This window comes from Onychomys torridus, chromosome 1, assembly GCF_903995425.1.
Source record: "Onychomys torridus chromosome 1, mOncTor1.1, whole genome shotgun sequence".
Classification (NCBI taxonomy): Eukaryota; Metazoa; Chordata; class Mammalia; order Rodentia; family Cricetidae; genus Onychomys; species Onychomys torridus.
In genome coordinates this window covers 8,165,051-8,190,665 of record NC_050443.1, presented here as the reverse complement: position 1 = coordinate 8,190,665, position 25,615 = coordinate 8,165,051, and the positions used below count along the sequence as shown (strand labels likewise).

At 39.2% G+C, this 25,615-nt stretch overlaps 1 protein-coding gene across 2 annotated transcripts in view; it reads left to right on the top strand.

The window, feature by feature from the left end:
- The first annotated feature begins 3,045 nt into the window (after window positions 1-3,045).
- The window catches only part of LOC118569564 (bile salt sulfotransferase 1-like), a 48,392-nt gene continuing 25,822 nt past the window's right edge, over window positions 3,046-25,615 (top strand). For both annotated transcript variants that reach the window (XM_036167541.1, XM_036167532.1), the window contains exons 1-3: window positions 3,046-3,178; window positions 4,228-4,436; window positions 6,068-6,194. In XM_036167541.1, the coding sequence (XP_036023434.1) occupies window positions 3,046-3,178; window positions 4,228-4,436; window positions 6,068-6,194 (469 nt within the window). The remainder of the gene's footprint in view (window positions 3,179-4,227; window positions 4,437-6,067; window positions 6,195-25,615) is intronic.

Here is a 25,615-nt window from a genome sequence, read left to right as displayed (position 1 = left end):
AAACTTTTGGGCCAAGTACCCCCAATAATTCTGACCACTTGAAATAGAGGAATCAGGGAAGTGTGTGGGTGGCTAATACAGGAGAGGCTTTCTGAATAGAAGAAAGGAAGATATGAGGGGAACATATCTTGATAATATAATCATTCAAGCAAAACCTTTCTACAAGTTCCACGAATTGCTCCTGGCTCAGGCAAATTCACTTTTCAACATGTACCTGGAAGACAAGATTTTGTACCTGTGTGAAGACTGTACATTTCCTCTGTTGCTTCCTTGCTTCTCAGAGTGAATCTTGTGACCTTAGAGGGTATTGAGACACCAGGAGACCTTGTTGACATGGTGGACCTGCGGTACTCATGGAACCTTGGATATCTGAGTTCACTGGAGAACTACAGGATTTGTTACATGGAAGTACAATGGGTTATCCACTCATTCCAGGTGGCAAAAAGAGGGTCCTTGGGGGGACTTGAGATCCAGAAATCACAGGAGAATATGATCCCACTGTGAGATCTTCCTACACTGGAAAACCTGGGATTAAAAATAGAGATCAGAGAAGCCCCACAGTCACTAACTCCTACACTAATTCTTTGCCATCAACTGCTCTAGGCTTTGTTGTACTTCATACCAGCTCCAAACACACATACCAACTCCACAGTGCTACCAAGGGAGCTCCAATTACTCCCACTCTCCCTAATCAAAGTACCCCCCAAACTAACTTGAGACCTCACCTCACCAGGAAATCAATATGTTGCTGCAACTTGTTCAGGTCCCTCTCAGTGTTTGAACACTATTCTGGGATCTAGAGCTTACTACCTTTTCGAAGGTGAAAGTTCAAAAAACTCCACCAATCTTTTGGCTCCTGCAACCACATAGGCTCTCTCATCCATTACTAACACCCACCCTTTTATGCCCCTCAGTATCAGCCCCACTCCAAAGAGTCCTAATCTTACTGATGTAATCATAATTGTTTTTTAATATATCAGGATCTTTCAATTAGCCTAGTCTGTTCTATCATTCACACTGTTGATCAGCGTAGCCTCAATCTTATAGATATTAACTTTCCTCATGCTCCTGAATATTAGCATTAAAGAAGTGGGTAACCAGGACCCTGTGAGATTTAATTATTGTTTCACAAATTGTTATGGAGTGACAGAATTGTATGGGAAACAGAAACTAACAGAATATTGGTCATGCCATCTTCATTCTTATGTCCAGAACGAATTTGTGCTCCAATCTCTCCCTATTTGGCAGCCTTGACCACAATAGCAGATCTTGGAAAATAGGATTGTTTATTGCTTCTACAGGCTATAATGGGAAAACCAGTATATTTATATTGGATATTGAAAAAGAAAGACTGGGATTTGAAAGCCAGTCTAGACTAACTTCAATAGTTAATCCAAATCCTACTTGGGCTACAGGAGATCCTGTCTCAATGGGGAAGAGGCCATCAAGCAACAACTGACATAGCCTCTCCATGACTTTCTAGTTTTTCAAATGATAAGAAAAATTTCACAACCTCAGTGATAACAAGGGCTACATGAGAGCAAGGGCTACCTGGGAGCATAGACATGTAATCCTACCTACTTTGGAAGGTACACCAGGAGAACTGGTCATCCAAGGACAGCCTGGACTAGAGTGACTTTGAGGTTAAACCAGGATATATGGCTTAAATTTTTCATTTGAAAATATGAGATGAACATTAGAAATTTATCTGAGTGAGACAGATGCCTTTTCCATGTTTACTATGCATAGGACATTGATTCAATCTCCAGTCTTTAGAAGATCAGGAAAGACAGAAGGAGAGAACACAGGGATGATTACATTTTTTGACGAAGGCAAGCCAAGAATCAAATGAGATGGAATGACTTAGGTGCTTGAATGGACCTTCTTTGCTCTTATTCCAGCACCCCCTAAGACTCGGTGATACACCCAATCCAAAGATTTCTTTAAGTCTTTAAAGTAGTTTTAAAATTACATTTTATGTAGTGTGACAGTTTTGGAGTCACATGGGGAGGTCAGTGGAAAAGTTTCAGGGATCTCTTTTTGGCAAATGCCTTTTCCTAGCCATCTTGGTGGACTCAGAAATAATTACTGTTTTTTAGGACAAAAGTGAATTAAATGTATTTTAATTACCTTGGCATATGATATATCTTTAATCCCAGGACTCAAAAGGCAGAGGCAGATGGCTCCCTGTGAGCTGGCTAGACTGATGCGTGTAACACTCTCCAGGACAGCTGTAGCTACATAGAAAGGCCTTCTGAGACAACAAATGTAGATGTGAAAATATATCAAATCATATTCCTTTCCCTCCCCCAGCTCTTACCCAGATCAAACTCACCAAACGTCAAGGTTATCATATTTAATAAAAAATGAATATAGAAGGACATAAAAATAAGTAAGACAAACACAGACACCTAATGCATTAAAAAATTAACTCCTAACATGGCCTGCACTAGAGTATGTTTGTTATACACAGTGTCTAGCCACCTGTAAGGAACCCAAGGAAACTCATGATTCACCAAATTTTAAACTGAAAATTAAAGATGATACCATAAATATGGGAAGGGAATGAGGCATTGCAGGGGGAGAGTGAGGGGGAGAGTCATATAGCACAGCTAAGGAATTGAGTTTCTCAAAATAACCAATACTTTTTTAAAAAGAACTGTATGTGGTAACATTTTGTATGATCTCTGTCACTTTTATGCATGTTTGAAACCATTCTGAAAGCTGAATTGTATTCGAAAACATTTTAAATTAAGCCCCATTTCTATGTCCTAGTACTTGTTATTGAGTTTCTTATTTGGAATCATGAACTCAGGTTCACAAAAGCTGCAGAATGATCTCCAAATGATTTCACAATTGCTTAACACAACAACCTTTGACTGGTTGTTGCATTTTTCTTCTCTTCAGTAGCTAGTTTTACAATAAACTGTGAGGTGTTAATGATTTCTTTGTCTGCACTATAAATATTACCTCTCAACATTTGCTAGAAGCTGAAAAGGTGGCTAAAGCTGTAATCCTAACAGCACCCACAAAGAGCTCTTTGCCATGTCAGACTACCTTTGGTTTGATGGCATACCATTGCCATCTGTATGGTTTGAAAAAGAAATACTCAAAAATGTTTGTGATAAGTTTGTGATCAGAGATGAAGACACAGTCATACTGACTTACCCTAAGTCAGGTAAGAACTATTAGTAAGAATGATCCTGAGTTATGAGGAAGGATAGGGCTTTGATCCTCATTCATTTTGGTGATGTGTAGAGTGATCTTTATATTTAAAATGTTTTGTGGGCATGGACTGCTGTGTGTGAGTGCATTTTCACTCAGAGAAAGACCTCCAGCCTGGTCTGTGTGGGGAGAAGGTGTCTAAGCCATGTTAGCAATGCCAGTGGATCCTAAGGCAGACTCTGGCATTGTTCTGTCTCTGTGTGGAGGAGAGTGGAAGAGGGAAATGAGGAAAATAAACAGAAGAAATAGCACCAAGGTATAAAGCCATGGATGTAAGAATATGTAGAGGAGAGGACAATGTCAGGTAGAAGAAGAATTACTGTGGACCTTGTCCAGAGAGTGCAAACAGTCTCAAAACTCACAAAACAAAAAGAAGCAGCATGGGCTTCGGGGAGGGATGTTTGCTGGGTGGCAGAAGCACTGGACAGAGAAAGTTTTAGGTTGCTGACACTGACAGTGAAAGAACCTGGAAAAGCCAAGGGCAGTGGAATGCATGAAGAAGGTTCATACAATGGCCCAGAGCAGAGAGCTAGAGAAATACCCAAGGACAAGTGAACATGTAAACATAAATGCAAGAGTGTGTGGAAAAAAGACAGAAGGGGATTTATTCACTAAAGAGAAGCAGTACTCATACACATACTGCAGCATGGATGCATCTGAATGGCTTTGTATTAAAAGAAAGGAGCTCCTCTCAAGGACAGAGTCCACAATTACATACCTGGGAAAGTAGAACTCACAGCACCAGAATGTAGAATGATGATGGCCCAGGACTTGAGGGGATGTTCAAGGGGGAATTAATTGAGTATAGTGTCAGTTTTTCCATGTGAAGCATTGGCAATGTGCTGGATAAATATACTTTGTGCTTATAGCATGTAGACATTGTGAACACCACAGGTCTGTGTGCTTGGAAACAGCTGCACTGTAAATTGTACAGATGTGTTTTCTACTTGAGGCTATTTTACAAGTAATGATGAAATGATGATCATCACTTTTCTTCCTCAGGAACTCACTGGCTGGTTGAGACAGTCTGCTTGATTCAGTCCAAGGGAGATCCCAATTGGATCCAATCTGAGCCTATCTGGGAACGCTCACCCTGGATAGAGGGTCAAAGAGGATATCAAAAATTAATCAATAAGGAAGGACCACGCCTCATCACCTCCCACCTTCCCTTACATCTTTTCCCCAAGTCTTTCTTCAGTTCTAAGGCCAAGGTCAGTGTCCAGTGGTTGAGAAATCTCTGCCCAAATGCTCTTTGAACTTTATCTATCTTATGGCCCCTGGAGCTCTTGCTGAAATGCACTCAGATTGTGTAGATTGCATGTAGGAAGCTGAGATTCTCGTGCACTAAGTGATGTAGAGATGTCTCTGCCTCAGACTACATCAGAGTACCAGAATGTCAAGTACCACACAGTGATCCTGGGTAGATATATGAGAGAATGTGAAATATCAACTAGAGCATGCAGGAACTACACATGCAGGTCAAGCAACTGTTTCACTGTTCGCTGTCATTAAAGTCAATTAGCTAAACATGATTATATATATATGTCCCATGAACATTTTGTGAATCACCACAGACAGATTGCTCATGGGCGAAGCAGCCTGATCAGGCATCAGTGCTCTAATCATGTAGATTGTTCAGCAATCATGGCTCATCTGTACCCACTGTGTGTTGTTGTATCTAGCTGTCCATTGAGATCACTTGCCACAGGAATCATACACATCACTGATAGAGGATCTCTAGACGGTATCAGAAATATACAGGTTCTGAACTATGATAGTTCCTTGTAATTAAGAATATGTTTTGGAAGTCTCTGCACTATAAGGCCTAAAATATTTTATACTTAAACTACAAAGACAAAGTTAGAAAAATGTCTTCTCTTGAAGATATCATAAGGAGGTTGTAAGCATTCACTTATATTCATGTGTATTATTGGGATTTGGAACATACTTAGCTGGAAAAATTGAGGCCTAAAGAGTTGAATTCTAGAATAATGTCACAGAGAGCATTGGCACAAAATATAAATTTCCTTTTATTAAAAGTATTATTTAATTTTAATTTGTTTCTTCTATTGTTTGTGATCATAACATAATTACATAAGTCATCCCCCCTTCCTCCCCCAAGCTTTCTTTCTCTCTTTCAAATTTGTAGTCTCTTTTTTCTTTCATTGTTGTTATATATGTATATATACCTATGTATTTCTCAATATTTAAATACAACCTGCTCAGTCTATAACATGTTATTGTATGTATGTTTCAGGGTTGAGCATTGGGAATTGCATAACCAGTTGTTCTGCATTTCCCAGGGAAAGTCTGTTTCTCCTACTCTGCATTTCTGAGTTGCCTGTAGGGCTTTGTGTTCACTATTGTGCAATGACAATGGCTTTGACCTCTATATCATGATTCTTTTGAAGTTGTATTTGGTCGGTACAGTTATGGAAAACAATTAATTTCTCATATTGTGGATAGAATTAGCACAATACTCACCTCTTTGTGTATAAGATCTTCTTTCACAGTGCATGGATGGTTTTTCACACTGTAATTATTGACCTTTACAACTATAGAATCAGTCTTGGATTTTGTTATTGTTGTTTTGGGTTGATTTTTTTTAAAGTATTAGTGACGTGAGCAATTTTGCTTTTACATGTTTGTAAATGAAATAAAACTCTAAAAGATGATTCTCACTATAGATATTTTGCACTTATGCAAATATTTCATCCAAATACAAATAATTAAGGTTTTTAGAAACCTCATGGAAATTTGATTGACATTTCATATAAATTGTGCAAGTTAAATTGATTGGAATAACTATGTTGACCTACATATTTATGTTTTTCTATTTAAGGTTATCTATGTCATCAGAAATCCCAGAGATGTTCTTGTGTCTGGTTATTTTTTCTGGAGTAAGACAAAATTTGTTAAGAATCCAGAGTCACTGACAACTTATTTTGAATGGTTCCTCAAAGGGAATGGTGAGTGTCCTATTAAATATAGGGCTTGGGTGAGTCTCAGAGACATTTTTAATGACAAGGTGAGATATAGCTCAGGTTGGTCTTGAACTCTATATAGCCAGGGACAATGTTGAAGTTCTGCTCCTCTTGCATCTACATTTTGAGTTCTAGTACTAAAGGTACCTACTCCCATGTTCTGTCAGTTTAATGCTGTGACTCATACCCACAAGGTCATGTGTTTTATCTACCTTATTTACATCCCTAGCATTTAGTATATTCTATAGTCTTCACTTGGCTCCAACTTATCTCTCTGTATTCAGTCATTGTTTGCAAGTCTCATCACAATTATAAACCTAATTGTGAAGTCTTCCTGTTTGACACACCACTGTTTAACAGGGCACAGCCACAGCTTGCCTCATGAAACACCATCCCAACAAGGTTTGGACTATCTGCTCTTTCCAGTACTAAGGGAGGTATAATTTGTGTTACTGAGTGAGAAATGCCTCAAATAGACCTTGACATTTGAACACCTGTTTCCCACTTGATGGCACTGTTTCAGAAGATAGATGAGGTATAGCCTTGCAGGAGGTACAACTGAGTGTGGACTTTGAAAGATTTTAATTTTTTAATTATTTTTATTCATTTATTCTATATCCTGACCAGTTTACCCTCCCTCTTTCCTTCAATGCCCTCCCTCCCCCCACTACCTTAACTACCCCACCACCTAATCCACTCCTCCTCTATTACTGTTTAGAAAGGGACAGACATTGGTGTCAACAAAGCATGGCATATCAAGTTCAGGTGGGGCTAAACTCCTCTCCTTGGAGGCTGGACAAGGGAACTCACTCTGAGGAATAGGTTCCTAAAGGCAACCAAAGAAATAGGGATGGGCCCCACTTTCATCACTAGGAGACCCACAAGCAGATCAAGCTACACAGCTGTCACATATGTGTAGAGGCCCTAGGTTGGTTCCATGTAATTTCTGTAGATGTCAGTCCAGAGTCAACAGGATTCCCTGAGGTAGGCCCAGTACTTGGCTGTGGGTCTCTCTATCTGTTTACTTCATTCACTGGATGAAGGCTCTCTGATGACAATGTGGGTAATTACCAGCCTGATTACAGGAGATGGCCAGTTCAGGCTACCTATTGACTATTGCTAATGTTCTTAGCTTAAGTCATCCTTGGAGATTCATGGGAGTTGCTTTATCAGGTTTCTACCTGACCACCAATGCCTGCCATCAAGATGTATCTTTCATTTATCTCCCACTCCAACCAGGCCTCCAACCTAATATATCATCTTCCCATCCCGGTCAACAAAGGAGATCAATTCTCTTTTCCCTTCCCAAGGATATCTGTGTATTGCCATACCCTTTGGGCCCTCCTTGTTACCTAGTCTCTATGTGTCTATGGATTATAGCATGGTTATCCTCTACTTTACAGCCTATATCCACTCTTGAGTGAGTACATACCATGTTTGTGTTTCTGTGTCTGGGATACCTCACTCAGGATGATTTATTTTCTAGTGCTTCCAGTTGCCTCAAATTTCCTGATGTAATTGATTTTATCAGTTGAGTAATACATCATTGTGAAAATGTAACACATTTTCTATATCCATTGTGTGGCTGAGGAGCCCCTAAGTTGTTTCCGTGTTCTGGCTATTGTGAAAATTGCTGCCATGGAAACTGTTCTTATGGAAAGATTGAGGATCCTTTGGATATATGCCCAAGAGAGATAACACTGGGACTTGAGGTAGATTGATTCTCAGTTTTCTGATATATTGATTCCAAAGTGGCTGTACAAGTTTGCCCTACTACTAGCAGTGGAGGAGTGCTCCCCTAGGTCCACATCAAAAGGTTAAGTTCTTAAGTCACTTCCAGTTTCTTGTCTCTGCTTCCAGCTTGTAGTTGAGATGACCTTCCTGCTGCTATAGCCCTGCCTGCCACTTGCTGCCATTGCCTCTATTCAGTCATCATTTATTATTTTTTTCTTTTTTTATATTTTCATTTTTATAATTAAATTAATTTTACATTTCAGCCATGGATTCTACTACCCTCCTTCCTCCTATTCCCAGCCTTCCCCCTATCCCCATTGCACTCTGCATTCCCACCTCCTCCAAGGCAAGGCCTCCCCTGGGGATTCAGCTTGGCCTAGTAGATTCAGTTGAGGCAGGTCCAGTCCCCACCTCCATACCCAAAGGCTGAGCAAAGTGTCTCAGCATAGACCCTAGGTTCCAAAAACCCTGCTCATGCTCCAAGGACAGATCCTGGTTCCACTGCCTGGGGGCCTCCTAAATAGTTCAAGCTAATCAACTGTCTCACTTATCCAGAGGGCCTGGTCCAGTTCCATGAGGGCTCCTCAGCTATTGGTTCACAGTTCATGTGTTTCCACTAGTTTGGCTATTTGTCCCTGTGCTTTTTCCAATCATGGTCTCAATATCTTTTGCTCATATAATCCCTCCTCTCTCTCACCAATGGACTCCTGGAGATATACCTGGGGCTTGGCCATGGATCTCTGCATCTGTTTCCATCAGTCACTGGATGAGAGTTCTATCATGACAGTTAGGGTATTAGGCCATCCAATAACCAGAGTAGGTCAGTTCAGGCACTCTCTTGACCATTGTCAGTAGTCTATTGTGGAGGTATCTTTGTGGATTTCTGGAGATCTCTCTAGCACTCTGTTTCTTTCTATTCCCATGGGGTCTTCATTTTTCATGGTATCTCTTCCCTTGTTCTCCCAAACTTTTCCTGATCTAGCTGTGACCTCCTGCTTCACTGATCCCTCTTTCCCCTGACCCATGCCCTCCATTTTCCTCCCATTACCCCCAGTTCGCTCATGTAGAACTCATCTATTTCTCCATCATTGGGTGATCTCTGTGTCTTTCTAAGGTTCCTCTTTACTAGGTAGCCTCCCTGGAGTTGTGAGCTGCAGTCTGTTTAACCTTTGCTTTACATCTAGTATCCACTTATGAGTGAGTACTTACCATATTTGTCTTTCTGAGTCTGGGATACTTCACTCAGGAGGATATTTTCTAGTTCCATGCATTTTCCTGCAAACATCATGATGTCATTGTTTTTCTCTGCTGAGTAGGACTACATTGTGTATATGTACCACATTTTCTTTATCCATTCTTCAGTTGAAGGGCATCTAGGTTGTATTCAGGTTCTGGTTATTACAAATAATGCTACTCTGAACATAGTTGTGCATGTGCCCTTGTGGTATGATTGAGCATCCTTGGGAATATACTCAAGAGTGCTCTAGCTGGATCTTGAGGGAGGCTGATTCCCAATTTTCTAAGAAAGCACCATATTGATCTCCAAAGTGTCTGTACAAGTTTGCATTCCCACCAAAAGTGGAGGAGTGTTCCCCTTGCTCCACATCTTCTCCAACATAGGCTTTCTTGAGTGTTTTTGATCTTAGCAATTCTGATGGGTGTAAGATGGTGTCTCAGAGTCAATTTGATTTGCATTTCCCTGATGACTAGGGATGTTGAGCAATTCCTTGAATGTCTTTCAGCCATTTGAGCTTCTTTTGTTGACAATTGTCTGCTTAGATCTATAGCCCATTTTTTAATTAGACTGTTGGGTATTTTGATATCTTATTTCTTGAGTTCTTTATATGTTCTGGATATCAGCTCTCTGTCAGGTGTGGGGTTTGTGAAGATCTTTTCCAATTCTCTAGGCTGCCAAAAGAACAATATCAAAAATCAATGAAACAAAGAATTGGTTCTTTGAGAAAATCAGCCAGATAGACAAACTCCTAGCCAAACTAACCAAAAGGCAGAGAGAGAGCATCCAAATTAGAAAAAGAGAAATGAAAAGGGAGACATAACAACTAACATTGAGGAAATCCATAGAACCATCAGGTCATACTTCAAAAACCTGTACTCCAGAAAACTAGGAAAATCTAAAAGAAATGGATAATTTTTCAAGATAGATACCATACACCCAAGTGAAATCAAGACCAGATAAACTATTTAAATAGACCAATAACCCTTAAGGAAATAGAAACAGTCATTAAAAGTCTCCTAACTAAAAAAAGCCCAGGCCCAGATTTTTTCAGGTCTAAATCCTACCAGAATTTCAAAGAAGAGCTAATTCCAATATTCTTCAAATTGTTCCACACAATAGAAACAGAAGCAACATTACCAAACTCTTTTTATGAGGCTACAGTTACCCTGATATCCAAACCACCCAAAGATGCAACGAAGAAAGAGAATGACAGACCAATCTCCCTCATAAATATTGATGCAAAAATACTCAATAAAATACTGGCAATCCAAATCCAAAAACACATCAAAAAAATTATCCACTATGATCAAGTCGGCTTCATCCCAGAGATGCAAGGATGGTTCAACATAAAAAATCAATGTAATATACCACATAAACAAACTGAAAGAAAAAAACCACATGATCATCTCATTAAATGCTGAAAAATCCTTTGACAAAATCCAAAGCCCTTCATGTTAAAGGTCCTAGAGAGATCAGGAACACAAGAAAATAACTAAACATAATAAAGGCAATTTACAGCAAGCTGACAGTCAACATCAAATTAAATGGAGGGAAACTCAAAGCAATTCCACTAAAATCAGGAATAATACAAGGTTGTCCACTCTCCCCATATTTATTCAATATAGTACTTGAATTTCTAGCTAGAGCAATAAGACAACAAAAGGAGGTCAAAAGGATAGAAATTGGAAAGGAAGGGGTCAAACTTTCACTATTAGCAGACAATAAAATGGTGTATATAAGTGACCCAAAAATTCAACCAGGGAACTCCTATAGCTGATAAATTTCTAATGTAATGTGGGAGGATACAAGATTTACTCAAGAAAAATCAGTATCCCTCCTATATACAAATGAAAAAGGTACTGAGAAAGAAATCAGAGGAACATCACCCTTTACAATAGCCACAAATAATAAAAAATACTTTGGGGTAACTCTAACTAAGCAAGTAAAGGACCTATATGACAATAACTTCAAGTCTCTCAAGAAAAAAAAACTGCAGAAGATATCAGGAAATGGAAAGATCTACCATGCTCATAGATAGGTAAGATTAACATAGTAAAAATGGCACTCTTACCAATAGCAATCTACAGATTCAATGCCATCACCATCAAAATTTCAACACAATTCTTCACAGACCAGGAAAGAAAAATACTAAACTTCAGATGGAACAAGAAATAAATAATTAATTAATTAATTTTAAAAATAAAACAAAAAACAGGATAGCCAAAAGAATCTCGTACAATAAAACAACCTCTGGAGGCAAACCAATCCCTGACTTCAAGCTCTACTAGAGAGCTACAGTAATAAAAACAGCTTGGTGGGCAGGAGAGATGGCTCAGGGGTTAAGAGCACTGGCTGCTCCTCCAGAAGTCCTGAGTTCACTTATCAGGAACCACATGGTGGCTCCCAACCATCTCTAATGAGATCTGGGGCCCTCTTCTGGCATGCAGGTTGAACACTGTATATATAATAAATAAATATTTTTTATTATTATATTTGTGTTTAATTTTACACATCAGCCATGGGTTCCCCTGTCCTCTACCCTCCCGCCCCCACCCCCACCTTCCCCCCACCCCATCCTCTCCATTCCCATCTCCTCCAGGGCCAAGACTCCCCTGGGGATTCATTTAAATCTGGTGGATTCAGTACAGGCAGGTCCAGTCCTCTCCTTCCAGGCTGAGCAAAGTGTCCCTGTGTAAGCCCAAGGTTCCATACAGCCAGCTCATGCACTAAGGACAGTTCCTGGTCCCATAGCCTGGATGCCTCCCAAACACTTCAAGCTATTCAATTGTCTCACTTATCCAGAGGGCCTGATCCAGCTGGGGGCTCCACAGCCTTTGGTTCATAATTCATGTGCTTCCATTCGTTTGGCTATTTGTCCCTGTGCTTTTTGCAATCTTGGTCTCAACAATTCATGTTCTTACAGTACCTCCTCTAGGGCTGGAGGGATAGCTCTGCCATTAAAGGCTAGGCTCACAACCAAAAATATAAATAAATCCTTTTTAAAAAAAGCCTGATACTGGCATAAAAAGAGACATGTGGACCAATGGAACCAAACTCAAGACCCTGATATTAATCCCCAAACCTATGAACACATGATTTATGACAAAGAAGCCAAAACTGTACAATGGTAAAAAGAAACCATCTACAACAAATGGTGCTGGCATAACTGAATGTTGACATGTAGAAAACTGCAAATACATCCATATCTGTCACTATGCACAAAACTTAAGTCCAAGTGGACCAAAGACCTCAACATAAATCCAGTTACTCTAAACCTGATAGAAGAGAAAGTAGGAAATACTCTTGAATGCACTGGCACCAGAGATCACTTTCTAAATATAACACCAGTAGCACAGACACTGACAGAAACAATTAATAAATAGGACCTCTTGAAACTGAGAAGCTTTGTAGGGCAAAGGACACGGTTAATAAGACTAAATGTTATACTTTCAATATCACTTATATTGTACTCAATTTTCCATCTACAAAACCAAAAATCCATGTCAAATTTATAACTAGAACACAGTAGCCTTATACTATGTTTCAACGTTCCCATCCATTATATGCATCTACTCCTTTCTCAACCCCTTATATTTGGATTTTTGTTTTCTTTGCCCCACACTTCAAACATTGGTTGCCATTTGATGTCTTTCCTTTTTTTTTTCAAATTGGGTTTCTCTGGGAGACTATTCTAGCACCATTTGTTTTCTTGACAATAGTCATTCCGACTAGGTAAGATGAACTATCTAATTAGTTTTATTGGTATGTTCCTGACAGCTATTTATGTTGAATATTTAAAGTATTAAAAATACACACAAGGCATAGGGTCTTTTGGGGGGCTTGGGGGAGAGGGTAACACTGTTGCATTCCATTGCCCAAATTTTACTCCAGGATTTTTTCATAATGTTGAGGGCTTGTTTTTTGTTTAGTTTTGTTTTCTTCATAGATGCTAGAAACACTGTGTCTGAGAGCATGTAGGTGACAAAGATTTTCTTCAATTTTGTAGGATTAATATGCACATGATTAATGAGTTCCTTTCTTGATAGAAGTCTTAATTTCATGATGTACCATTTGTTTATCTGACTCACTTTCTGAGTGAAATGAGTATTTTTTAGAAAGTCCTTAGCTGTGATTCCATATCAAAGTGGACTTCCTATCTTTTTCTACCAGTTTCAGAGTTTTAGATCTCCTGTTGAGGTTCTTGATCCATTTGGATTGGGGTGAATGCACGTGTGTGTGTGTGTGTGTGTGTGTGTGTGTGTGTGTGTGTGTGTGTGTGCACGCGCGCATGTGTGGTTAAGAGAGAATAAGTTATAAACAAAGTCTTCTACACATAGTAATCCATTTTTCAAACACAATTTATGAAAGAGATTGTCTTTACTCCAATGAATATTTTTGACATTTTGACAGAAATCATTTGCCTGCATTTATGTGAAATAACATCTTGGATCTCTATTCCATTAATCTGCATGTCTGTTTTGTATCAGTGCAGTGCTGTTTTTATTACTATATTGCTATGGCATAACTTCAAAGAGGGTTCTGTATTTTTTGAAGATTGGTTTGATTATCTGGGGGAGGTTGTGCTTTCATATGAATTTTTAATTGAATTTGTTCTTTGGAAATGTCTTACCTTGTATAAATTATATTCTGATTATTTCACACTTTTTTTTTAACATCTTCTCATCTCTACTAATCCCCATTCCCTACAATTCTCTTTGAAAAGTTTGTCTGTTTAATTGTGACTCATTTAGTTTAGTCATGATTAGGATCATTTGTAGGGCTGTGGATTTTGTACTATCATTTGAAACCTAGTTGGTACATCAATGGTACACAACTGAAGAAATTGAATTCTCATCATCCAGAATCCTTCAGTATCCAGCACTTCAGCAGAGAGCAATAGTGTCCCATGAGTGTCCTCCCCATACACCATGCATCATTGATAGGCCATTCTTGTGCAGTCCCATTGCAAACAGCCTCAGTACCATTGAGATCATGCTACACTTGCTCTGTCATGCCCACAAGTCAGCATTTTCCAGCTCTTCTATTTCTCTTCCCACTTTCTACGTGCTTTCCACTCCCTCCTCTGCAGAGGTCCCTAATCTTAGAGGTAATTGCATAATGTTCCATTTAAGAGTGAACATCTAAACATTCTGTATGAATTTTTATTTTTTTCTTATTTTTTGTGTATATTGACACTAAATTCATGATTGAGATTGTGTCGAATCTGGACATTGTAATTGGTAGGATGGTCATTTAGATACCATTCATACTTCTGGGTACATTTTCCATGTCCTAATATCTACATCAGTTTCTGTATTTAGTGTCATGGGGTTTCCCTGAAAGAGGACTTTGAATACTTGGTTCATTCATTACTTTTCCCTTGCTGTGATAAAACATTATTAACTATGTACATTTGCTTTGACGGTATATAACTCCAGGGAGGTTACCTAGAAAATGGGACCCTAGGAAAGACACAGGGATAGCCCAGTGACAGAGAAATGGACGAGATCTACATGAACAACCTGGACGACAGTGGGAGTAATGAAGGGCAAGATTTGAGGGAAAGAGAGCTTAGGGGAGCAGGAGATCCCAGCAGGAACAAGAACAGAAAGGGAGAACAAGGAATAACAGACCATGATAAATGATGACCACATGAGAACAAGAAAAGGCAGAGTTCTACAGAGGTCCACAGAAATCCACAATGATACATCCTCTGTAGACTGCTGGCAATGGTCAAGAGAAAGCCTGCTCAGACCTGGTCTAGTGATCAGATGGCCAAACACCCTAATGTTCATGCTGGAAGTCTTCTCCAATAACTGATGGAAGTGGATGCAGAGATCCTCTGCTGGGCCCCAGGTGGAGCTCCAGGATTCCAATTATCCAGAAAGAGGAGGGACTATGAAAGTGTGAATTGTTGAGACCAAGATTAGAAAAAGCACAGGGACAAGTAGCCAAATGAATCAAGCACATGAATTATGAGCCAGGGGCTGTGGAGCAACCAGCTGGATCAGGCCCTCTGGATAAGTGAGACAATTGAATAGCTTGAAGTGTTTGGGGGACACCCAGGCAGTGGGACCAGGACCTGTCCTTAGTGCATGAGCTGGCTGATTGGAACCTTGGGCTTACATAGGGACACTTTGCTCAGCCTGGAAGGAGGGACTGGACCTGCCTATACTGAATCTACCAAGTTTAAATGAATCCCCAGGGGAGTCTTGGCCCTGGAGGAGATGGGAATAGAGGGGAGGGACTGGGGGAAGGAGGGTGTGGGGTTGGGAGAAAGAAGGACAGGGGAACCCATGGCTGATGTGTAAAATTAAAACACAAATATAATAAATTTTTTAAAAAGGAGAGAAAAAGACATCATTAACCTGCCTACTTACAGAAGGAATGGTTTGTTTGGAACTTATTGTTCTAGAGAGGTAAGACTCCATCATCACTATGACAGAAAGCATGGCACCAGAAGGAAAGGCATGGCCATGCAGTAGCACCTGAGATTTCACATCTCAGTTCACAAAAAGAAACCACAGTACAGTTGTAATGGTGCCACTCTTTTGAAAACTTAAATCCTACCCAGTGACATATTTCCTCCAGCAAGTTCACACCCCCTAATCCTCTCAAAACATCAAGCAACAGGTAAACAAGTATTCAAATGTGTAAAAATTATAGGGGATATCATTTTCAAGCCAGCACCCATGATTAGATTTATTCTGATGTATTTTCTTGAGGCAATCGTGAACAAACTTATTCCAATGATTTAGTTCTCAGTTTATTTGCCATTGGTATATAGGAAAGCTTTTGATGTTTGTATGACAATTTTGTACCCAGTCAATCTTATAGAAGTCTTTATCAGTTCTAATGTTTTCTGGTAAAAGTTTTCAGTTCTCTTATTGATAGAATTGTATCATCTGAAAATAAAGGTGCTTTGACTTCTTTTCTTACTTGTATCCCTTTTGTTTGCTGCTTTTTTATTTTTCTTCTAGCATAGATTTTGGTACTACATTGAAAAATAGTGGGAGAAGTATATATGCTTGTATTCTTCCAGTTTTTACTGGAAATGCATTGAATTTCCCATTATGTAGTGGAATATTAACTATATTTTCAACTATATTGCCTATACTCAAAAGGCAAATATTATGTTGAAATATTTTTCTTCTATTCCAAATTCTTCAAGACTTTAGTCCTGAAGAATATGTAATTTATTTAAAAAAATTTTTCTCTGTCTACACAGATTCCAGTGTGTTTCCTGTTCTTGAGTCCATTCAAACTATTTAATTTATATTTATTGATATTTGTATATTGAACTAGCCCTGAATTGCCTCTCTGGAATAAACTTAACTTGATTAGGGTAAATGGTTGTTAAAATATACATATGTGCTGGGCAGTGTTTGCGCATGCCTTTAATCTCAGCACTCAGGAGGCAGAGCCAGGAGGATCTCTGTGAGTTTGAGGGCAGCCTGGGCTACCAAGTGAGTTCCAAGAAAGGTGCAAAGCTACACGGAGAAACCCTGTCTCGAAAAACCAATATATATATGAGAGGCAAGTGTAGTCTCCACACCCTGCACCCACACCAAATTGCCAGAGACCCCAGCCACTTCCTGAGACTCAGAGTCCAGCTCCCAGCTTCCATCTGCCACAGAACTCCCATCTGGACCAGAGGTGTGTGCCTGGGTTATAGTCAGAGAGGCAACTGCGCCAGGGTCCCACCCTTGGACACAGGCCACTCTGGGAGGACTTGATGAAATTGGCCCCAGTTTCCTGCCAATCGGTGGGCCATGTGGGAAGGCTCCCCTTTTCCAAGACTGCAGGCAGACACTGCAGTCTCCACACACTGCCTCCACACCCATTTGTCCAAGACCCCAGCCACTTCCTGAGACTCAAGGACCAGCCCCCAGATTCCATCCAGCCTGGAACTCCCATCTGGACCAGAGGTGAGTGCCTGGGTTATAGTGAGAGAGGCAACTGTGCCTGGGTCCCACCTCTGGACACAGACCACTCCAGGAGGACCTGACCAACTTGGCCCCAGTTTCCTGCCAATCAGCAGGCCCTGGGGGAAGGCCCCCCTTTTTTCAAGACTGCAGGCAGACTCTGCAGTCTCCACACCCTACCCCCACACCCATCTGCTGCAGACCCCAGCCACTTCCTGAGAATCAGAGACCAGCCCCAAGCTTCTATCCTGCCATGGAACTCCCATCTGGACCAGACACCAGAGGAACTCCCATCTGGACAAGAGGAGCTCCAATCTGGACAAAATAAAGAGACCCCAGGGACTTACCAAGACTCAGAGTCCAGCTCCCTAGCTCCTATCTGGCCAGCACTCTAATCTGGACCAGCGCTCCCATCTGGCCCAGAGCTTCCATCTGGACCAGAGAGAGGCTTCCTAAATCTCTCAACTCTCTCTGGACCAAGTACACTGATAAGAATAAGGACGAACACAAGAGGAGATGGGCAGATGTCAAGGCAGAAGTACATACAACAAAATAAAGGGCATTACAGCATCACCAGAACCTAGCCATTCTCCAACAGCTAGACCTGAACATCATGGAATGGAAGAAGAAGAAGAAGAAGAAGAAGAAGAAGAAGAAGAAGAAGAAGAAGAAGAAGAAGAAGAAGAAGAAGAAAACAACCTTATAAGTAACATCATGAAGAGGCTAGAGCCTTATATAGAAGAAATCAAAAATAAAGTAGAGAAACAGACAAACAAAGAATGGGAAGAACACTATAAAAAACTAGAGGAAAGGACAATTAAAGTAGAAGAAAACAATAAATCCTTGAATGAAAATCATGAAAAAGCAAGGGAGACAAACCAAGAACAGAAGAGGGAAATAAAAAAAACTGAAGAAGACACTAGCAAAAGTAATGTTGGAAATAGAAAATCTGAGTAAACGAACAGGAACTTCAGAGACAAGTATAACCAACAGAATGCAAGAGATGGAAGAGAGGATCTCTGGTGTTGAAGATACAGTAGAAGAAATATATTCATCAGTCAAAGAAAACACTAAAACCAACAAAGTCATGACCCAAAATGTCAAAGAAATTTGGGACACCATGAAAAGACCAAACCTACAAATAATAGGGATAGAGGAAGGAGAAGAATACCAACTCAAAGGCACAGAAAATATATTTAACAAGATCATAGAAGAAAACTTTCCCAACTTAAAGAAGGCAATGTCTATGAAGATACAAGAAGCCTATAGAACACCAAACAGAATAGACAACCAAAAAAAAGTCCCCTTGCCATATAATAATTAAACAACTAAATGTAGAGAATAAAGAAAGAATATTAAGGGCAGCAAAGGAGAAAGGCCAAGTGACTTATAAAGGCAAACCCATCAGAATAACACATGATTTCTCAATGGAGACTTTGAAAGCCAGAAGGACCTAGACAGATATAATGCAGGCACTAAGAGACCATGGATGCCAGCCTAGACTAATATACCCAGCAAAACTTTCAATCATCATAGATGGAGTGAACAAGAACTTCCAAGACAAAACCAGATTTAAACAGTACTTATCCACAAACTCAGCCCTACAGAAAGGACTAGAAGGAAATTTCCAACCTAAGGAAGGCAGATACACCCATGAAAACACAGGTAATAGATAACATCACAGCAGTAAACCCAAAAGAAGAAGTACACACACACTACCACCAAAAAAATAAAAATGACAACAGGAACGAACAATCACTGGTCATTAATATCCCTTAATATCAATGCACTTAATTCACCAATAAAAAGACACAGACTACAGAATGGATACAAAAACAGGACCCATCTTTCTGCTGCATAAAAGAAACAAACCTCAAATTCAAAGACAGACACCTCCTGAGAATAAATGGCTGGGAAAAGATTTTCAAATCAAATGGTCTTAAGAAGCAAGCTGATGTAGCCATCCTAATATCCAGCAAAATAGACTTCAAACTAAAATCAATCAAAAGAGATGATGAAGGATATTACATACTCATCACAGGAAAGATCCACCAAGATGAAGTTTCAATTCTGAACATTTATGCTTCAAACACAAGGGCACGCACATACGTAAAAGAAACATTACTAAAGCTTAAATCACATATAAAACTCCACATATTAATAGTGGGAGACTTCAACACACCACTTTCACCTCTGGACAGATCTGCCAAATTGAAATTTAATAGAGACATAATGGACTTAACTGATGTTATGGCTCAAATGGACTTAATCCATATCTATAGAACATTCCACCCAAACAAAAAAGAATATACCTTCTTCTTAGCACCCCATGGAACCTTCTTTAAAATCAACCACATAGTTTGCCACAAAGCAACTCTCAACAAATACAAAACAATTGGAATAACCTCCTGGGTTCAATCAGACCACCATGGCTTAAAGTTAGATTTCAACAACAGAAAAAACTACAGAAATCCTACAATCTCATGGAAACTGAATAATGCTCAACTGAATCACCAATGGGTTAAGGAAGAAATAAAGAAAGAAATTAAAGACTTCCTAGAGATCAATGAAAATGAATATATCACATACCCAAACTTATGGGATACTGTGAAAGCAGTGCTAAGAGGGAAATTCATAGCACTAAATGCCCACATAAAGAGGCTAGAGAAATCTCACGCTAGTGACTTGACAGCACACCTGAAAGCCCTTGAACAGGAAGAAACAAAGTCTCTCAGGAGGAACAGATGCCAGGAAATTATCAAATTGAGAGCTGAAATCAATAAAATAGAAATAAAAAGAACAATACAAAGAATTAATGAAACAAAAAGTTGGTTCTTTGAGAAGATCAACAAGATAGACAAGCCCTTATCCAAACTAACCAAAAGACAGAGAGAGAGCATCCAAATTAACAAAATCAGGAATGAAAAGGGGGAAATAACAACAGACAGTAAGGAAATCCAGAGAATCATCGGGTCATACTTCAAAAACCTCTACTCCACAAAACTGGAAAATATAAAAGAAATGGATAATTTTCTGGATAGGTACCACATACCTAAGTTAAATCAAGACCAAATAAACCATTTAATAAATAGTCCAATAACACCTAAGGAAATAGAACCAGTCATTAAAATCTCCCAACCAGAAAAAGCCCTGGACAAGATGGTTTCAGTGCAGAACTCTACCAGATCGTCAAAGAAGATTTAATACCAATACTCTTTAACTTATTCCACACAATAGATGCAGAAGGTATATTACCAAACTCCTTCTATGAGGTCACAATTACCCTGATTCCTAAACCAAACAAAAATGCAACAAAGAAAGTGAACTACAGACCGATCTCCCTCATGAACATTGATGCAAAAATACTCAATAAAATTCTGACAAAGAGACTCCAAGTACACATCAAAATAATTATCCAACATGATCAAGTAGGCTTCATCACAGGGATGCAAGGGTGCTTCAACATACGAAAGTCCATCAATGTAATACACCATATAAACAAACTTAAAGGAAAAAAACCACATGATCATCTCACTAGATACAGAAAAGGCATTTGACAAAATCCAACACCCCTTCATCATAAAGGTCTTGGAGTGATCAGGAATACAGGGAGCATACCTAAACATAATAAAGGCAATCTACAGCAAGCCAACAGCCAACATCAAATTAAATGGAGAGAAACTCAAAGCAATACCACTAAAATCATGAACAAGGCAAGGCTGTCCCCTCTCCCACTTTTTATTCAAGATAGTACTTGAAGTTCTAGCCAGAGCTATAAGACAATATAAAGAGATTAAGGGGATAAAAATTGGAAAGGAAGAAGTCAAGCATTCCCTATTTGCAGATGATATGTTAGTATACATGAGTGACCCCAAAAATTCAACCAAGGAACTGATACAGCTAATAAAAACCTTCAGCAACATTGCAGGATACAAGATCAACTCAAAAAATCAGTAGCCCTCCTATATACAATAGACAAACAGGCTGAGAAGGAAATCAGAGACACATCACCCTTTACAATAGCCACAAATGATATAAAATACCTTGGGGTTGCACCAACTAAGCATGTAAAGGACCTATATGACAAGAACTTTGGTCCCTGAAAAAAGAATTTGAAGAAGATGTCAGAAAATGGAAAGATCTCCCATGCTCATGGATAGGCAGGATTAACATAATAAAAATGGTGATCTTACCAAAAGCAATCTACAGATTCAACACAATTCCTTTCAAATTTCCAACACAATTCTTCACAGATCTGGAAAGAGTAATACTCAACTTCATATGGAAAAACAAAAAACCCAGGATAGCCAAAAGAATACTGTACAATAAAACAACCTCTGGAGGCATCACAATCCCTGACTTCAAGCTCTACTAAAGAGCTACTGTAATAAAAAACAGCTTGGTACTGGCATAAAAACAGACATGTGGACCAATGGAATTGAAGACCCTGACATTAGCCCGCACACGTATGTATGTATGTATAGTTTTTGACAAAGAAGCCAAAAATGTACAATGAAAAAAAGAAAGCATCTTCAACAAATGGTGCTGGCATAACTGGATGTCAATGTGTAGAAGGCTACAAATAGATCCATATCTGTCACCTTGCACAAAACTTAAATCCCAGTGGATCAAAGACCTCAACATAAATCCAGTTACTCTTAACCTGATAGTAGAGAAAGTAGGAAGTACTCTTGAATGCATTGGCACCAGAGATCACTTTCTAAATATCACACCAGTAACACAGACACTGAGAGAAACAATCAATCAATGGCACCTGTTGAAACTGTGAAGCTTTTGTAGAGCAAAGGACATGGTCAACAAGACAAAGCTATAGCCAACAGAATAGGAAAATGTCTTCACAAACCCAACATCTGACAGAAGGCTGATATCCAAAATATATAAAGAACTCAAGAAATTAGACATCAAAATTCCCAACAGTCCAATTAAGAAATGGGCTATAGAACTAAACAGAGAATTCTCAACAAAGGTAGTTCAAATGGCTGAAAGACATTTAAGGAATTGCCCAACGTCCCTAATTTTCTGGGAAATGCAAATCAAAATGACACTGAGATACTACCTTATACCTGTCAGAATGGCTAAGATCAAAAGCACAGAGGACAGCTTATGCTGGAGAGGATGTGGAGCAAGGGGAACTCTCCTCCTCTGATGGTTGGAATGCAAGCTTGTACAGCCACTTTGGAAATCAATATGGTGCTTCCTTAGAAAAATGGGAATCCATCTCCCCCAGGACCCAGCTGTAGCACTCTTGGGCATATGCCCTAGGAATGCTCAATCATACCACAAGGGCATTTGCTCAGCTATGTTCGTATCAGCTTTGTTTGTAATAGCCAGAACCTGGAAACATCCTAGATACCCTACTACTGAAGACTGGATAAAGAAAATATGGTACATATACAGAATGGAGTACTACTCAGCATAGGAAAACAATGACATCATGAGGTTTGCAGGCAAATGAATAGATCTAGAAAAAATCATCTTGAGTGAGGTAACCCAGACTCCGAAGGACAAATATGGTATGTATTCACTCATAGGAGGATACTAGATGTAAAACAAAGATGACTAGACTGCTACACAACTCCAGGGTGGCTACCTAGACAATGGGACCCTAGGAAAGACCCAAGGATCACCCAATGACAGAGAAATGGATGAGATCTACATGAACAACCTCAACAACAGTGGGAGTAATGAAGGGCAAGATTTGAGGGAAAGAAAGCTTAGGGGAGCAGGAGATCCAAGCTTGATCAAGAACAGAAAGGGAGAACGAGGAATAACAGACCACGATAAATGAAGACCACATGAGAACAGGAATAGGCAGAGTGCTCAAGAGGTCCACAGAAATCCACAATGATATATCCTCTTTAGTCTGCTGGCAATGGTCGAGAGAAAGCCTGATCTGACCTAGTCTGGTGATCAGGTGACTAAACACCCTAACAGTCGTCTTGGAACTCTCATCCAATAACTGATGGAAGTGGATGCAGAGATCCTCAGCTAGGCCCCAGGTGGAGCTCCAGGTGTCCAACTATTGAGAAAGAGGAGGGTCTGCAAGAGCGTGAATTGTTGAATCCAAGATTGCAAAAAGCACAGGTTCAAATAGCCAATCGAATGGAAGCACATGAATTATGAACGCAAGGCTGTGGAGCCCCCAGCTGGATCAGGCCCTCTGGATGAGTGAGACAATTGAATAGCTTGATCTGCCTGGGAGGCACCCAGTCTGTGGGACCAGGATCTGTCCTTAGTGCATGAGCTGGCTGTTTGGAACCTTGGGCTTACACAGGGTCACTTTGCTCAGTCTGGAAGGAGGTGACAGGACCTGCCTGTACTGAATCCACCAGGTTTAAATGAATCCCCAGGCATGCCTTGATCCTGGAGGACATAGGAATGGAGGGGAGGGGCTGGGGGGAAGGAGGGTTCGGGGCAGGAGAGGTGAGGACAGGAGAACCCATGACTGATGTATAAATTTTAAAAACACATAATAATAAAGAAAAATAAAGAATACTTCCTTACCACAAAATATATATATACATATGCATACACATACATATATACATGTAACATATTCATATACAAATATTATATATATATATATGTATATATAAAATGTGTGTGTTTGTGTGTGTGTGTATGTGTGTGTGTACATGTGAAACCAAGTATGCAGGTGAAGAGTAGAAGAGTTATATTTATAAATGTGGATTTAGGTCAACAGGTTTGAAATCAATTAACGTTACCTGTTGTCCCATTTAAATACTCTTTGGTATATTCCTGATCTTGGTTAGAAAGTATCTTGTTGAAAAGTTTTGCATCTATGTTCTTCAAGGATCTTAGTCTATACTTTTCTTTTTCATTGAATATTTGTCTGTTTTTAGTATCAAGATGATACTTTATAAAGGTAATATGGTGGTGTGCCTTCTTTTCATTCATTTATGGAACAGTTCAACAAGCTTTGGTCAAGTTCTCTGAAGATCTGAGATAATTCATCTGTACTTTTTTTCACTTTAGAGATTGTTTTATGTACTTCTGCTAACTCATTGATTATTACAGGCCTGATTATTTGTATAACATAATTTTACATTGATTTTTTTTAATTTACCATTGTGTACCCCAATCCTGCTCATTTCCCAGGTCTTCCATACCTGCTCTCAACCCCTGTAACTTCCACCCCATAAAGAAAATAAAAAATAAGATTTTTTTTTAAAAAAGACAAGTTGAGTATGGTTCTTTACTGAATAAGATATCAGGAGAGGGAAAGTTCTCCTATGCTCATGGATCTGTAGGATAAACATAGTAACCAAAAGAAGGCTACAGATTCCACATAATTTCCATTAAAATTTCAAAACAATTGTTTACAAAACTTGAAAGAACAATACTCAATTTCATATGGTAAAACAAAAAAAAATCATGGATAGCTAAAACAGTACTGTAAAATAAAAGAATGACCTGAGCTATCACCATTCCTGGGTTCAAGCTCTACTACACTGCTATAATTGTAAAAAGTATTGGCTTAAAAAGAGAAAGATGGATTAGAGTAATTGAACCAAAGACAAAGACATAAATCCAGACACTGACATACAACCGATCTTCAACAAAGAAGCCAAATATAGACAAAGGGGAAAAAAAGGAAGCATCTTCAACAAATGGTGCTGGTCTAACTCGATGTCAGCAAGTAGAAGAATGCAAATAGATCCATAGCTATCATCCCACACAAAATTCAAGTCCAAGTGGATCATAGACCTCGAAATAAATCCAGATGCCCTGAATTTGATAGAAGACAAAATGGGGAACAGCATTGGCACAGGAGACAACTCTTCCTGAATAGAACACTGATAGCACAGGGACTAAGAACAACAATTAATAAACTGGATCTTTGCTTTATAGAATATCTTCTCTAAAACAAAGAACACCATCAATATGGACAAAATTGTAGCCTCATAGATTGGAAAAAGGTTTTCATCAACTGTGCATCTGAATTAGGTTTAATATTCAAAATATATAAAGAACTCAAAAATGAGACATCAACAAGCTGAACAATCCAATTTATAAATAGATTTAAATAGAGAATTTTCCACAGAGAAAACCAAAATGGCAAAAAAAAAACCCTTAGAATTTGTTCAACATCCTTATCCAGCATGGAAATGACTCTCAGATTCCACCTTAACATTTCAGAATGGCTAATATAAAAAATACAACTAACAGTTCATGATGAAGAGGAGGTATTGTGCATACTTTCAAAGTCAATGTGGAGGTTTCTCAGAAAACTGGGAATCAATCTATCCCAAGACCCAACAACACCACTCTTGAGCACATGCCCAAAGAATGTTCAATCCTACAATATGGATATTTGCTCAACTATGTTCATAACAACGTTATTTGTAATAGACAGAACCTGGAATCCCAGATGTCTCTCAACCAAGGAATGCATAAAGAAAACATAGATTATTACTCAGCTGCTTAAAACAAGGACACCAGGAAATCTGAAAGCAAATGGATGGAAC